The sequence below is a fragment of the Lonchura striata genome, chromosome 7, assembly GCF_046129695.1.
Source record: "Lonchura striata isolate bLonStr1 chromosome 7, bLonStr1.mat, whole genome shotgun sequence".
Classification (NCBI taxonomy): domain Eukaryota; kingdom Metazoa; phylum Chordata; class Aves; order Passeriformes; family Estrildidae; genus Lonchura; species Lonchura striata.
In genome coordinates, this window is record NC_134609.1 from 7750771 (window position 1) to 7768200 (window position 17430).

Below are 17430 nucleotides of genomic sequence, written 5' to 3' on the forward strand. Positions count from 1 at the left end.
GGAAACTAGCATTAAGGGAGAGAATGGATACCTAATGAAATGTCAAAAACATTGAATATCTGCATTGAATTTGGAGCATAATATAGCACATTTTCTTTCAGTGATTAATAAAAATATGACCATTTTCTGTGTTAGATTTGAGCACATTTTTCATATTTTCTGCAATTAAAAATGCCCTTAAATAATTTTATTATTTTTTATTTTTTACTCTAAGGAATTGACACAATTTTATGATGCTTGGCATTTTGAAAACAGAACATTTCTCCATTAAATGGTGCCAATGTAAGATTTTAGAGCAGCTCTGGGGAAAGTGAAATGTGATTTCAACAGGCAGGCCTGATAAAAATGTTCATATTTATCAACTAAGGATTGCCACATGAACTCCAGCAAATGTTGTGGGAGCTCAGAATTGGAATTCAGTGACTTTTTGTCCCACAGAATGGTTTACTTGCCTACATCTGTCTCTACAACTTTCTTATTAAAAATATTAGATAGATTCCAATATAGCATATAGACTACTGAAATTCAAAATAAATGAAGTAGCATTATGTGAGTACAGCACATAATAGGTAACAAAATATTGTCTAGAAGGCAGACCAGAACTGTTAGAATTTTATTTTTTTCTGGGATTCCTTGAGAGAAAATGTCAACAGCAAAAATGATAATGAAACATATACCTTAACACTTCTTCATTACATTGGATTTGAATGACTTCCTAAAAATGTATTTCACATTAGCATCTGGCTATCATGAGCAAAAAGCCTCTGAGAATCATGAACAGACATAAGAGCATCAGGCCAGCTGTCTTACTAATTGCAGTGCACTGTACACTGTGCAGCTCTCAGAATGACTTGCTGTAGCCCATTATTAAGATTAAATTCCTGGATGGGAAGATACTTTCTTGTTTACAATGCTGACATTTCCTACAGGAGAGTAGAATAACCAGGGATACCTTTATTCTTCACCGAGTTTTTAAGTGCTGTAAAAATTACACTGAAACTCATCATACTTCACGTGGTAAGCATTGTAAATCCTGATATGAATTATACATTTTACAATTTTCTGCCCCAAATAAACTGTAAGAATACTTAGTAACTTTTGTCCAAGGCAACTATATCTGATTTTCCTTTCAGGCAGCCCATGCTCTACTAGCTTGTGGAATAGAAGGTGCATTACAGTTGGCCACATCTTCACATGCATTAACCATTAAATGACAACAATCATGTAAGTAAAAGAATTAACTCCTACCAAACAAGAATTTGTAATCACTCCCAGTCTACACACCCATACACAAAATATGTCTTTACTGTGTTCCTGAGCCACACTCCTTCTGTATCATTCCAGGGGCACTGTAATTATCGTTACTGAACAGCTTCTGGGCTTTTTTCTCACCCCCTAGGAATTTCTTCCTGTTGCTGTTGTGTGAGGGAAAAGTAGTGATCACACAACTTTGAATGGCAAGCAAGAAAATCAGTGCATCTCAGGAAGTACTTAACCCAAGCTTTGCCTGCTGTTATATGGAAATTTGTATGGAATAAACCAGTCCTGCCTCCTCTCTTTTCCCTCAATGGCTTGTGAGCTTATGATCTTCTCCCACCCACAGTTCTCATTAAAACTGAGAACAGGGGAGAAAGAGCAGCTAAACTTTAAAGGAGACATTAACATGCCAAGTGTTTTCTTTGTACATACATCATGAGGACACAAATAGGACCAAACTAAATTTCCATTCTGTTTTGAAGTTATTTCTCTTCCATAAGAAAATTCACTTATTGTTTTATAATAAAGATACCATAAAATGTTACCTTAATTTAAAAATACTTATAGAAATTCCAAGAGAGAAAAAACTAAACCCATTGAAGGCTTCAGCCTAGTAGAAAATTTGCATTAGCTACAGGCCATCATGTAAATATACAAGCTACAGGATTAATCACTAGCAGTAAACAAATATTTGAAGAGATGCTTCCACACAGCACTTGCATGGCAAGAAATTAGCTATAAAAATCAATTATGCATCATTATCATCCGACAGTATGTATCCAGGAGATTGATCTCAGGAAACATAAAGCAAGCATCTGGTCCAGTGCAAACACCACCTTCTGCAATTGATAGCCTGGCCATGGACACACTTCACAGAGGTCACTTACCCCATCCTCTTGGGAAGGCAACAATGAATCTTAAAGCAAAGCCACAATAAGACAGAAAAGAAAGCCAGTCCTTGAAAATCATTGAAAAATAACCTCTGACCTGTAAATTATATGGAAACAAATGTATTCATAGAAAGAGAAAAGCTTCTCCCACTGTGAACTACCACAGTCAACCTGAGACCAGGTTTGTGTTGTGGTAAATGGAAGAATTTAGACTGCAGTGAAATGTGGTGTAACTCCTTTAATGCTCAATATTCAGGTTTCTGGTGAGCAGAAGTGGATTCCTAATTCACATAAAACTAAAGAATTTTACTACATTTTTATTGTAGTCAGTGTATTAATACTGCCTCACCTCAGCTAAGAAATAAGTTTGTTTCACCTGAGTTAAGGTAACTGAAATCTAGAAGAAAGTCTCCTTCTGAATCTGGTTTTTGGAAATAGTTTTACTCAGTCTGAAAATGCATCTCCATCCTAAAAACAATTTTTAGGTATCTCTTTCTTGAGGGAGGTGTTATTTTATTTAGCTTAGCATTTGTTCCGAATAATAGGGATTTAGTAATTAAAAGAACAATCCATGACATCTATTATAAAACTAATATGCAAAAACACATACACAAAAACTCATACTGCATCATTATTCCATTAATTACAAGACTTAAGCTGGGATCTACAGTAGCCTTAGAAATCTCATCCAATGATTGCTGTCAATTTCTTTGCTTCCTTTTTGTTCTTTTTTAGAGAAGAGGGCAGTATTAAAATGGAGATGTCTGTGTACAATAACAGATTAAAACAAAATTCAAAAGAACAGATGGATCTGTGGATCTATGAAGAAGCAAGAATAAATCCTCAAGAGATACTTTTTTGAAAGATACCTGCAAACAAGCTTGGGACCTTGTGTGCCATATTTTGTTGGCGTGAAACAGATATGAGAAAAGTTAATTCCTTTTGAAGTTTAAAAGTTTACTTTGCTGCTGTGGCATTTTTGTTTATGAAACACAATTACCATAGCAGACCTCCCAGTGAGCTCCTGGTGCTCTCATCAGCAAGAAATATTGGCAGAGAATATTATAAGGAAATCCCATAACATGCCCCTCTTACGACTCACCAATAGTTGCCACTAGAAAAACAGGTCAGGATGCAAGACTGGAAGGTTCCAGGGGAATGAGCTAAAGCTACCCCTGGCAGCACCATGACCATTTTTTCAGCCCACAATGAGCAGCTGCAGCCAGCACTACATGGAGAGGCAGACAGAGGGAAGCATTCAAGGCTGCAGCACAGACCAGCCCAGCTCTTACAGATTCAAAGGTGTCACATCTACCTCCAAGGTAGATTTAGCTCAAAGCTGAAATCTTCCAGACTTGTGGAGAGAAAAAGAGGTAGCAGTGCCTGATCTTCCTCCCAGACCAATAAAAATCCAACATTCTTTCAAAACAACAGAATAAGCATATTTTGCCCTTTCTTATTTTCTTAATTTTCCATATTTACTCCTCATTGCTTTATCTTTTATTCTTCCTACTAACTGGGCTACCTTTTCATAGTCCCTTTATTGTCTTTTTGCCCCCTTAGGCAACAAGAAGCACCTGTTAAGTTAGAAAACATCTCCACACTTGTATTTCACTCAAGTATATTGGCAACAGCTGCACATCTCTACCAAGGAAAGCTTCTGTTTTTAGTTTCTGCTAGCTATGATCTCCTTTTGCTTCCTTCAAAACTTACCTTCAGCCAAGTGCACCATATTTAATTGCAGCTGCTTCTGGTTATATATTGTTTAGATTTCTTTCTTGGTAGCTCTATGAATTGGCTGGCTACTTTTCATTATTTCTGTGGGGCTCAAGGGAGAAAAAACAAGCAATTCCTTTGCTTGTGAATTCTGCCATTTATTAGGATAGTAAAACTCTCAGAAGAAATTGCAGTATTCCAAGTAATATCATTTGCAGGGGAACTTACAAGGGCTTTATTTTAAAGCTAAGTAAAACTTAGAGTGAGAAATTGATGGAATTCAGGCAAAAAATTAGAAAATTTTAATTAGGAAATGTGCTCTGAAGTGAAAAATAATGTTAGTTACATTGCAAGAGGACACATAAGCTAAAGAGCAATTTTTTCCAGGCCTCCTTAATGCTAAACAAAACACAAGCAGTTGCTGGGAACTGTGTCACTAGTAATACATAGCTGTATTATTATCAGCTTCTCAATGTGAATTGTATGTGGAACAAGTTCTTCAATATTCTGTGTATATTCACAGCACTGTGTTGAGTAATCTTCCAAAAACTGGAATTTGCATGTCTTCTAGCACACCTAGCACTTTTTCCAGAGAACAGGTAGCATTTCATGGGGGTTTTTATTATTGTTCTCGGCTTTTGGGGGGTTTTCTTCAATGCATAAAGGCAAAAGACTGGTCTGAAAAAATGCCTAGGTGTCTAATCCTGCACAGTCACCTACTGTTTTCTGAGTTCAGAGGTAAGTCTATGCATACCTATATTTTTTATTATTTCAAAGGTCTCTTTCCATTCTCCTTCAAGTAGAGGTCAAGCTGTTTCATGAAAAAACTGTGCAGCTGCGAATAACCTGAGGCTGAGGTGGTTCTTGAGATGCCTCTGAAAGAGGGAGAAAGTGTAGAGCTGGTTTCTCAGAAAAAGCAGATCTTTTTTGCTTATTTGCTCTGTCCTGACTTGCTTTGTTCTGAAGCACTGACAGTAACTATTTAAAACCTCCTGAGCCAATGTGCCAAGCGACTAGTACAGAAACTGCCCAGCTGCCTCTGTGGGAAGTTCAATAGAATTTTATTTTCATGGGCCACAAACATTGATGGATTAAATCACACAAAACCCAATGTGAACAGAAGAAAAGGTTCCTGACTAAGAATGAAGCTTGTGTACAAAAATCTGTACTTTAATATGAGCTAGCCATAAGATTAATTATAAAAAATACTGTTATTACTACCAAAAATATTTACTGTTGTAGCACCTGAAATGTTTAATGTGCTTTATTGGCTTGGATAAGACAAGTTTCTTTTCCTAGTTGATTTTACCATCTAGATCAGACAGAGTACAGAAGGTAACAATGAGTCAAGAGTCAAATGACTGAGGGGAAAAAATTTTACAGGAGTTTCAGGAGGGGTCTACACCTGGATTTTGAACAGAACTCCACAGGGCTCAGAGATTGCCCAAAGGAGTAGTTTATAGAAATGTGCTCATTGTGCCTTTCCTATGTGTACTGTGATGAGATTTTATCATTTTTCTAGTCCAAGCACTAAGCTCCACAGATCTAGGCTTCTGGTTTATTTTCATGGGGTTAATATTTATAGTAAATAGAGCAGGAACACTTTGTGTGCATCTTGGTTTTACACATAAAATAGCACTATGATAATGTAATTAGCTGTACCTTTTCTATGTATAAATACACTAGCCCCACCCTCTCATAACTCAGAAAAGGAAAATACCCAGTCTTATAGCAAAGTAAAGCTAGCAATATCTACTGTGTCTCTTGCACATCTAAAAGTGGAAAGCATGACAAGGCTAGTGATAGAATTGCAGCAAATCCGTTTCCTTTAGAATAAACTGACCACTTACTGTACAGGAGTCAAGTTCCTTCCAAGGCTTTTGGGCTTCATGAAAATGTAAATAAAATGTGTATGACTTCATTCTGTCTCTGCTGTGGGGAACTTTGTAGGCCTGAATTCAAAAGCATAATGGCAATTTTCAAGCTACACCTAATTACATACTCAATCACAAACTTCACAGGGATGTTTGATTCTTCTCTTGTCATCAAAGTGCACCACTGAGTAATGAAATTGTCAACAGAAACTGTCAAACCTTGCTTTGGAACACAGAATCTGTTCACCAACACTGATACTTTATACAGTACTCTGTGAATGGCTCCTACCCATGCTTCTTGCAGCATAAAACATGAGAAAATTAGGACAGGAACTTAGCATTCTGTGCAATTGGCTACAACCCCTTGAAAATTTTTTGAAGTAGTCCTCTTCTGCAATTTGCTGGTAATTTATCACCTTTCAAGTGCTAGCAATATGAATAATGATGATGATAATCCAGATGCAAACCAGAAATATTTTAGGCCTCCTAATGAGGATACTTTTTGGCCACAAGACTAGTGGCTTTGAAAGTGGGTTAACTACTTCCACTGTTTACTTTTGTAACTATCTATTACTACAGCTATCCAGAATGGATTCCTGTTGGTCCTGGATCATTCAAATAAAGGACTGTAGTCTGGTGGATTCTTCTGCTGTCCACATGGCTCCAGGAGTAGCTCCCCACCTGAGGATGTGATAATTTCTTCCTGGAATGATAAAACAAATTTAAATATCAAAGATCTAAACCACACCTACCTTCTAAGAATAGCAATCAAGGCCATCACTCCTCTGTAACTGGCAATAAACACCTGACAAAATAATTACAGGCCAGCAAAAGGATCTTATCAATTAATAGGTTTCTTCATGCTTTGTTTATCTCTTATTTATGCTGGTAGCAACTTGTGCTACTATCAAACAGTGAAATCAATGCACACAAGAAACTCTGATTTGTACTACTTCTAAGTTGCTGCACTACTTAGGAAGTCAGATACTTATAAAGGGTGTTCTCATGGGTTAATTGAACAGACAGATGCCAGTCTTACCATGCTGCTACCCCCAGGCAGACTGAGCAGGAGCTCAATGTTGAGAGTTCACATACAACAGTAACAGCTTTCTGACTGATGACAACAAGGTCAAAGACATAAAGGCAGTCTGTTCTCACAGCACCTATGCACAGATGCACACTCACACCATATAAGGTTTGTTCTTCCAATTAATGGTTACCACCCCCTTGTGTCTGCCAGCTGAATTGCTTGAGTGACCTCTCAGTTTTTTAATCAAAATGAAACAAAATGAAGTCAATCAGTATAAGCAAGTAAAAAATTAGTTATGTCAGCCTTCCTCAGGCCCTTAAAAAAAGTCCACACAACCTTTGGGGTGGGGAAGTATACTCCTGCTAAAAATAGTCATGAGGAAAGCAGCACCTTTTCCAAAACATATAGCAATAGCTGCAAGGGAAAATGTGCCCACAGCACAACCAGTCACATACAGATTGCTTGGGGTTACCAGGAGGCTTTGGAACAATTGACAGTGTACTTCACCAGAGAGGGCAGGCAGAAAAGCCTCTAAGAAAACCCTGTGACAGGATAAAATGCCTCCTGAGGCAATTGCCAAAGGTACCAGTTTTAATACAGCCATAAGCTAGACAGGGAAAATAGAATTGTGTGTTGCCATTAAAGCTGAACTGGTTTGCCTGATAGGTTTACCACAGGGGTAGCTATTAGCTTTTATCATGGGACACCTAAGCAAGCTTTTTTCCTTTTTTTAAATGTCAGGAACTAAAAGCCATTCTGCTTCTGACAAGTGTTCTACTTCTGTCTGTAAATAGATGTGTTCCTAATACAGTGATTGCCTAACGTGAGCTGTGATGAAAACATGAAAATGAGCAGAGGGGAAACTACATTAGCCAGAGGTTCCACATTCAACACCTGATAATCTGCATTTGAGGTTGTATGTCTGCTTTTCCTTCCCTGACAAAACCCTGGTTAGACTCTTTCCAGATGCACTGGGGCTGGCTGGCTGGGATGGAACTTCACAGCTGCTCCGTTGTGACATTGTGTTTCGAACTTGTGGCTAAAACAGTGTTGATAACACACTACAGTTTTGGCTACTGCTGATCAGTGTTTGCACAGCACAAAGGCTTTCTCTTTCTCCTACTCAGGCCCTGCTGGCAGAGTAGGCTGAGACTAAGGAAGAACTAGGAGGGGACACAGCCCAGCTGGTTAATCCAAATTGGCCAACAGGGTATTCTGTACAAGAAGGGTGTCAGGGATTTGAGCTTCCAGAATGGCCACTGAGAAAGGTCTTATTTAAATTAGGGGAGGACATATATTTTAGTCAAATGTGACACCTACCATCTCCCCATGTGGAAATACAGCTTGTGGATATTTCATATTCTAATGATCTCTGAGGGAACACTAAGGCAACACTAAACAGATGCTGCAAAACAAGTGAGATAAAAGCAAGATTTAAAAAACAGGGAACTTATAAGAAAAATAACTGAGAATGAATACTTAAAAATTAAAAGCTCTGAAGAAAAGAAGGAGTAAAATATTTGTAGAATTACTCTGAGACAAGAGTGGGAAAATGATAAAATGGGAAGGGGAGCTAGAAAAGAAAGAGTGGAAAGGAATTATACGTGTGGCTAAGAAAAAAACAGAATAAAAACTGATGAAGATAGGGAGAGATGCAAGATGAAAACAGTTTATGCTTTCAGAAACAGTGCTACTATTTAGTTACAGTCTGGCAACAAGTAACGGAACCTAGAGGTAAAGTAATTCAAACCCATCTAAAGTCGAATAGTAAATTCTTCTTGCAAGATTGTCTTGGGTAATAAGGAGTGACCCTTAATACATCCCTAAAAGAGAGCCCCTCCATATTCCTTTCTTTAGTGCAGGGTCACGTTCTCTTGCTATTGCACATTACAGCCCTCACATCAAAGGTAGAAAAATGTTGAAATTTCATTGAAAGACCTTTCTATGGTATTTCCAATCCAATTTTCCACAGCAAAAAGGCTCAGAAAGCGTTACATCTGTCAGCCCTTATTAGGCCATTTGTAGCCAAGGAGAGTACACACTTTATAAGGGGACACAAGTACATACAGGAGCATTTGAAAGAAGGGGAAAAGCCTTCTGATTCACTGCAACAGAAGTATGAATGTTACAGTTGGGCTTAGTGTACAATACTCTTTCCCACTATGGTCATTCCTATTTTCCAGTGTGGTTTCAAACTACATGGCTCCTCATTAAATTATTAATCCATTCCACTCAGCTATTGATCTCCACCTAGCAAGCGTTACCTTATGAAAATCAATCAGATCTGTGAGCGTTGGGTGTCGGTTTGGATCTACCCCCAGGAAGCTGTAGAACTCCCCCGAAGCATCAACCAGGAAGTGCTTGAAGCCGTTCTGCTGGCGATAGGACAAGGCGTAGCCCCAGATTTTCTCACTGACTCGCACCAGGAACGCGCCTTCAGATTTATTCATCAACAGCTCCTCTGCTTCCTGACGGCTGATAATGCCTGGCAGAAAAAACCCCATGGTTATGGAGGAAACAGGTCTGCCAGAGGAAATGAAATGCAGCAAACACTGAATAGAAGTGAAATCACATCGGTGTAACTTCTGGAGACTGGAATTTTTCTAGGAGGAGATGGAGACAATGTTTATGCTGTTTGCTTCTGATGGATAGCTGTAAGGATTTTGATGGAGTCTGGTGGGATATGCTTTTTAATTTGATGATTAAGACTTGCTTTTTCCTATCCTTCTTTTTCAAAGGAAGTGCATAAATGCAACTGGCCTATCAAACCAGCAAATTCTGGACAAGCCATTGTTTAAGCAAACTAGCACAGCTCAACATTGCAGCTTGAAGTTGCAATGCAGATATTTGCAATTGTATTGCAGTTCTGCAGACTCTTGTCTTATAACTGCTTCAAAGGTCCTACAGAAAGAATGTAAAGCAAGTGCCAGGAGAAAAATCATTTCCCTGCTTTTGTACATCCACAAACATACACATGCGTAGATGCATACAGGTAAATTGGAGGAAAAGGTATTACAGAAATAGAGTTTCAAGAATTTTCCCATTGTATTCTTTTGTGTTGGAAAAATCTTCATCTCTCTTATTCCTTTTGATCCTGGGGCACAACACTGAAGTTGTGAAGCACTGAAGTACTTCTGCTTGCATAGAAGTTATAACAATGAAAACCTATTCTGATCCCAACCCACAGTAAACGTGTGAACAGAATTGCACCTGGCATGAACCAGGTCTTACCATCCACCCAGAGAGCCTGGTTCTAGTCTGTCTGGTTGGCCTAGAGGACAGTCAGATCATGTCTCAATTATCTGTGAAACACCAGATGCTCACTCTCATCAGGAGCAGATGTTGAATTAGGCCATTCTGAATGTGAACATGGCACATACATCAGTAAATAATGTATGTACATGTTCCAAAGTTACTCTCTGTGGGGATAACTTTTTCCAAACAATGCATGTAATATTTAATGGAACCACTTGTCATCATAGAATCCTATACATGTCCTAGTGAGAGTTCCATGGAGTCCAAGTACTGAAAAGCCACATTGTTTTAGTGTAATAATAAACATAGTTCAGGGATTATCAGTTTGCACAGAGAAGGGTTTACCTGAAAGTTTTGAATGCTCTAATTAAGTCTTTAAGGAAAATTATGCATCTGGGAGACATAGGAAGAGACTAAGGAGGTCTGGGCACTAAAAGCAAGCACTGTGTGATATTAGGAAAGATAGAAAAACATCTACTTTTTTTTTTTCTACTTTGAGAATATGAATTTCTTTTACCATTTTACTTTGTGCAGTGACAAAGGGTTCAATCTCAATAGGGGCCAGAGGTGCCCTTGAGAATACCCTCAGTGCTAAGGAGAAACATACACATAATATAGTCTGCTGAATGACACACATTTCTCTTTTATGAAGGATATTGCATCATCTTTGCATCAGACATGAAAAATAGGCAGTGCAAACAAGCATTAGTTTAGAAACAGCAGGTAACTGCTCAGCAACAGTGTCAATTTATGCACTTTTCAAAATTGAAAATACTTTTAGTGGAGATATTCTAAGATGAATTATTAAAAATTTTTGAACTCTGTTCAAATAAAAAGACAGTGCCAATATGAATCTATATGATACAGCATATTATGGGAAGCTGCACCACCACATCCCAATACCAGGTACCCAAGATTTACACAAAACATAATTCTGAAGTCACAGTATCTGTTAATCCAATCTTCTTCCAAACTGGCTTAATTTAAATATGCATGAAATGTTTTATTAGTGATTATGATGGCTACTTCCTTGACAAATCTCTGCTGGAAATAAATGTAGATGAGCCACACTACCAATCTCAGAATATTTAATGACAGGATTAAAGGATAAACAGTGCCATCACCAGCAAATACTACATTAATTACTATAAATCAGTATTTATACTGTAGTTCTAGATTGAAGGCACACTGATAACTTTTGAGATAGGAACTGGTGTTGTTATAACTACCTCTTCTCCAAACAATGCCAGAACTGTTATGCAACCCTGACAAGGAATGAGGTAGACTAGACAATTCAGCCTCTATTAATATAGAGGATTTCTAAAACAAAGAGAGTTGTAAAATATAGTGGTTGTATTATAAAGTGAACATTATTAGGATATTTCTAGGGTTTGAATCACTATCAGGCATATAATATGAAATTCATTTAGTATTGATAAGTTTAATGGCAAACAATTTGTTCACCTACTCTCAACTCCCACCAGTGCAGCTAAAACACACAATGCCATCTTCTTTCCCAGTTTTGTTCTGGGCACTTCATATCATTGAGTAGATGAGAAATGCTACATCATTCACAGCCAAGTTCTTTTTTTGTTTTAATTCTCTTTTCTGCTAAAGATGGTGTAATAAATTATCAGTGAGCCACACTCTCCCCTTTTACTCTCCTGATTCTGTTAAAATCTCACAAGAAACCATCTCTTCAAACCATCTTCTCTCTCTCCTTGCCTCCCAGTTATTCTATTTTTCTCTGGTTCAATTCTTCAGAGGGTGGTTATTACAGCAATGAATAACCTTTAAAAAACATTATCCTGTTCTCAAGACAATTGGAAAAAGAGTGGCACTGTTCACTCCTGAGATGCCTGTAGAAAGATAGGCATCTGTGAAACCCCTACATTTAAAATTGTTTTGACTAGTATTAAGAACTGTTTTCCAAAGGTTCCATTAAGAGGTACAGAATCACAGATGCTCTTGTTTGTGCTAGTCAGAATATTATTGATAACTATTATATTGAATAGAAACCACTGATACTTTAAAAACTAATTTCCCCTCACTCTTATTCTTGCTAATCTCTTAAAATTTTTTTTTAAAGGGAAAAAAAACCAGTCCAGTTTTGCAATGCTTATAGATATTAACAGCTTGGATTCTTAGCAAGAGAATAAGATTTTTTAAGACAGTTATTTCAAATCATAGAACATTCATCATCAACTGACATGTTCCTAACTAACAGCTTCATTTTTAAAATACAGGACAATTTTTAAGTGATGATAGACAAGTCTTAACATTTTTGTTGTAATTATGTTCTGTTTATTGCCACCAATCTTTCAAACAGAAAAAGAACATCCTAATATTTAGGGTGTATTAAGCTCATGTGAGAAGTGGTGAGTTCATTATTAATTTAGTGAGCCCAGCTAAGAAAGCCTAATGCTGCCTTCCAAGTTTACAGGAGTCTCAACAGCAGAAAGTGCTATTCTGCAATATTCTGCAATGACATCTCAGCTTCCCACTCTACTTTTAGGGTTATCCTACATACATCCTTGAGTGGAACTCAAGATGACGTATATATATATTTGTTACAAGAATGCCACACCAAGCATGAATCCAAGGCTGATAAATTTTGCCAGCAAGGCAGACTATGTACTAGAAGTCTTGAATTATTTCTTCACCATTATACACATAAAGTTACATCATGTCCTTTGTTGTAACCTACCAAGGGTCTGAAGTACCACATGTAATAGTCATGTCTATATAAAATGATAATTCAACCTTTAATGGTCAGTATCTTTTTAGTACACATACATACACACACACACATATATATGTAATAAATATTATATATAATACATGTATATTATAATATATTTGTACATTGTATATTTGTATATGCCAAGAGGCCAGCTAAGGTTAGAGGGACAGCAGGTAAAAACACAGTCCAGATGCCTTCATTTACCATTCTGCAATATAAGCTATTTGCTCAGCTGATATATGCTCTTTTCATATTTTCTCCATTAGCTTGATCTCAAACACTCCATTGCATGAGGTCTTACTCAGAAAAGGTGCTACAAATATTGGCATGAATAAATGAGAGCAATGTAATGAAAGAATTCATGGCCAAAGTGCTTTCACAACCATTATGAAAAGCCTTCTATCTTGTGCAAAATTGATTTGATGAGCAATTATGAATATTCACACATAATAAACGCAGAAGAAACAGACCATCCTGTTTGTACAACTTAAGACATCTAATCAGGGTGATGTAGGTCACTTATCAGTATCCAAAACAGAGAGAAGCCAATACCAGCATCTCCTTTGTTTTCAATAGGATTAGATCAAAGCCTAGATGAATACAAATATGCCTGGCAATCATTACATGAATAATTCACATGCTAAAGGTCATAAAAGCACATGACACTGAGAGCAAGTGTAAACAATAAATACATAAATTTACAACAATAAACAAATACACAAAAACAAATAAATAATAAATAACAAATAATTAATAAATAAATAGACACAGACAAGGAATTCTGAGGAATTAGCAGATAACTCCTGAATAGAAAGACTATATTTGTTCAATTATACAGGCAGATCTAATCAGGACTTTGAAAGATAGTGATAAAATAGCCATAAGAGGGAAGGAGCAGTTTGCCAAGCATCAGCCAAATCCTTACATTTTTTTAAACTGAAAAACTGAGATTGGCAGACATACTACTCTAAATATAGCATTTAGAGTAAAATAGTTCCCAATGGCAAAACAGCAAATTTTCCAAAAATTTCCAAATCAACTTCTTTTCAAGACTTAATTTGAAAGTCAAAAGTTGGAATACACCTCATAATGAAAGAAAAACAAAAAAGCTGAAGTAAATTCAGGGGGGAAAACCACTATAGAAGCCTGACAATACTTTGAATAGAACATATTTTATGGTCTTGGGCATTTTGAATCAAAAGTTGTGGTTTGGTGAGAGAAAAATACATCACAGTTTTTTCTCCTTACTTCATTACGATTTTTAAAAAATCATGCAGTTGGAAGTAAAGATCAAACTTGACTGAGGCCAAGATCTGAATAAAGGCAATCAGTTTTGAAAGAAATAATCAGACAAGTACACAGAAATTCAGAAGGGATTGATCCAAGTGAAGCTGGGGAATGAAAATTTTGAATAGATCTGACCATTTTGAGGTCACAATAGGGTTGGATAGTAAAGGCTTGAAACAAACACTCAAATGACACTAGCAACCATCTCTGGTCTGAGATAAGGTGAAAAACCCAGCTCCTTCAGCCACTCAGAAAGACCAAAAGCATAAAAGCAGGCTTCCCTGTAATGAAAAAGCAGACTTCCCAAATAATGACTATCCTGCAGTGGAAAAACTAGAGCAGCTATGGTTTATACTCTCAAAGAAAAGCATCACTCAAAGCAAGTTTCCTCAGGCTGACTTTTCCAATTCTCTCCCATAGGTGCAAGTCTATATATGGACTCTGCAACTGACTGAATATAGTTCTGGTTGTTCATTGGGAAGGACACAATTAATCTACAGCACGGTGATGTCTAGACTGAATACTTTATGTCATCCTTGAGACTGCCAATGTCACACAGAACTTAAAGAATATTGTTACCATACAGTGGTTTATGCTGCCACTGAAATAGTCAAAAAATAACAAAGGGTCTAAACTGCCACATATAACAGTCATGTCTATATAAAAAGATAATTCAGACTGTAACAATAAATATATATAAATAGTACTCCTACATTGTCACTTCTCTGGTGATTCCAGCAGGAGTAGCATGCACAATTAAATACATGCACAAATATTTGCAGCAATAGGATCAGAGGTTTCACCCTCTCCTTTCTTTTAATCACAATGCTTTTTTGAATAACGCCACAAGAAGGGATCAATAGTATTGTGTGAGTAAAGCTATAGCTGAGAGGTAACAATAGCTCTGCCTCTGCTATTTCAGAATAGGAGCAATAAAGGCCAGAAAGCAAAGCAAGGGAGTAAATCAAAGACTTCTGGTAATAGAAACAAAGCTGTTGAAGCTATTCACCATCTGCTGTTAAGGCAGAACAAACTCATATGGGACTAGATCTTCCAAAGAGTTCTGTTTCCATTTAGACATTGAAATAAATGGCCACACTTACTAAAAAAACCAAGAAATGATAAAACAAAAATTCAATAAAAACCCAAACCAAAAACCAGCACAATGACTGGTAGGTTTGCTGAGGTTTGGGGGAGAATTGTGGTTTTTTGTTGTTTTGTTTGTTTTCCAAACTCTGGCTTGAAGTGTCATGGCAAGGGCCGAAGAGCCAAGGGCTCCTGAATTCCTATGTAATGCTTTTGCTATTTACAGTTAGTAAGAATGTAGCTATTTCATGCTGTGCTGCAGGTTGAGAATCTAGATCCTAGTAACTAGTAATATTCATGGATACTGATAATAAAGAAAATACACACAATAGGTCACAAAAAGCAAAACCTAAAATATGTGTAAATAAAACCTTCTAGCCTCCATGGAACTGCACTGGGAGAGAAAGCTGAGTATGTAGAAATCAACAGGTGAAACACACATTTGAAATATACTCACAGATGAGTTATGTCAGTACTCAGGGGCCAGTATGGGTCCAGCCTTCTCTGAGCTAAAATCAAAGTGAGACTGTTTAAGGAGCCTCTGGAGAAAGTTTTATTTGTTCCACACTCTCTACATCTTCTGCACAATTTCAGGAGTTGAGCATGCAGTAACATACCTCAGATGGAGATAAATCTGTGCTGGGGAAAGGTGAGCAGGAGCCTATCAGCCATTCTTCACCATTTCTCTCCTTTGTAACCATCCTGGCACAATTCAGGCATATGCAGAATTGGGAAGCAACACCTCAGTGAGATTCAGCCATCTGAATCTCTCCAGTGTGCCTTGCTCAGTATAGGAACTATGAGCTGGTCTATGCATAGACATGTATGGCAAACCAAGGCCCAGAGGAATAATGTATTTCTGAAGGCAAGAGATCCCTTTAGGCAAGGATGAGGCCCCTTGATAATCCATCATGTCCTAAATGAACTCTCCTTGAAGACTTATTTGATGTGTAAGACTATCTTGAGTCTCTATATACAGGAGAAGTTCAAGGAAAAGTATCACAGGTAAAAATATGTAGCACTGGTTTTGTTTGGGTGGAGTTTTTAAATGGTTTTTTTATACTGTTTTTTTTTTTATTTGTTGGTCTGTTGTTTTTTTTTTTCTAAATGTGGATTCAGCTCTCTGTTTTGTCAAGGTACAACAGCTCTCAGAATAAAGCAAACTCAGTCCTCAGAAGATTTCTTAATTCCCTAAGAATAAGATTCTCTAAAGAAATTAAAAACCTACTGAAATCCTGAAAGGAATGGATGTATTACTCCCCTGAGAATCTTTAAAAAATCCCATCTAAATGAATAATGCAGTAATAAAGGGTATTTTTCTTCAGGTTTACAGAAAATCAGGTGTGTTACATCCATTGTTGCCAGTGCAGCTCACAGTTAATTCCCTATGCACTCTGCAGAAAATATACCTCTTAATTGTCTCCTTCAGAGTTCATTCTACATCCAACGATCAAATATTGCAAAAATCCTTTATACCCACTGTCAAAACATTTACACCTTATTCAGTAGCAAGCAGTGCAGCACATAAAAGACAAGTGTTGGCATTACTTGTCTGAATATACCACTGTATAATAGAGCCTTAAATTCTTCTGTTAATATCTCCTCAAAGTCTCATGTTGGTTTATTGTCTTCCTTCATTCCAGAACAGCCTATAGAATAATTAACTGAGAGGAAAGCAATTTAATCTCTCTCTTCCCTTTGCATTATTTTCATGTATCAAAAGAAAAAATACAGCATAAAATGCCTTTAAGCTTTTATCTTTTTTTTTTTGCTTTAGATAGAGGCTCTTCTGACCTGAAGTCCCTGCATTAAATCTCTGCTACCACCCTTTAATTTTTGTAAGTTTTCCCTTCTTTTCTGAATAGCTTCTAAAAAGAAGTTTATGCTAAAAGATGGAACAGTTAACCATTCCCTTTTCAGCGGCTTCTTGAACTAAAACCCTGTGAGTAGTTTACTATGTATGATCAGTAAATTGTCAGAAATTATGGGTCAAGAATATTTCATTTTGAACTGTTTTCGCTGTTGGAACACTGTTGCATTTCAAAATCAGAATCCTCCATGTTCTAGTGAACTCAATGGAAGATCAATAACAGAAGGCTGGGGGATTGGTTTTGCTCTTGTTGGTTGGGTTTTAAATCAGTAAATACTTCCAGTCCTATATAAACATTTTTGACTCTGTTATAGATACCTGATATTTCCTGCAAGTAGCATGGAAAATAAATATATGCATGAGGATGTCTTCAAACTTGAGAAAATATCAGTACACTAATCCAAGTAGGAAATTTTGTTACA

The 17430-nt window shown here is 37.0% G+C and overlaps 1 protein-coding gene across 1 annotated transcript in view; it reads right to left on the bottom strand.

The window, feature by feature from the left end:
• Positions 1-6347: 6347 nt before the first annotated feature.
• SH2D4B (SH2 domain containing 4B) overlaps positions 6348-17430 on the bottom strand; it is a 56375-nt gene continuing 45292 nt past the window's right edge. The window contains exons 7-8 of the mRNA XM_021537202.2: positions 9032-9252; positions 6348-6440 (exon numbers count right to left, since the gene is read on the bottom strand). Of these exons, the coding sequence (XP_021392877.1) occupies positions 6348-6440; positions 9032-9252 (314 nt within the window). The remainder of the gene's footprint in view (positions 6441-9031; positions 9253-17430) is intronic.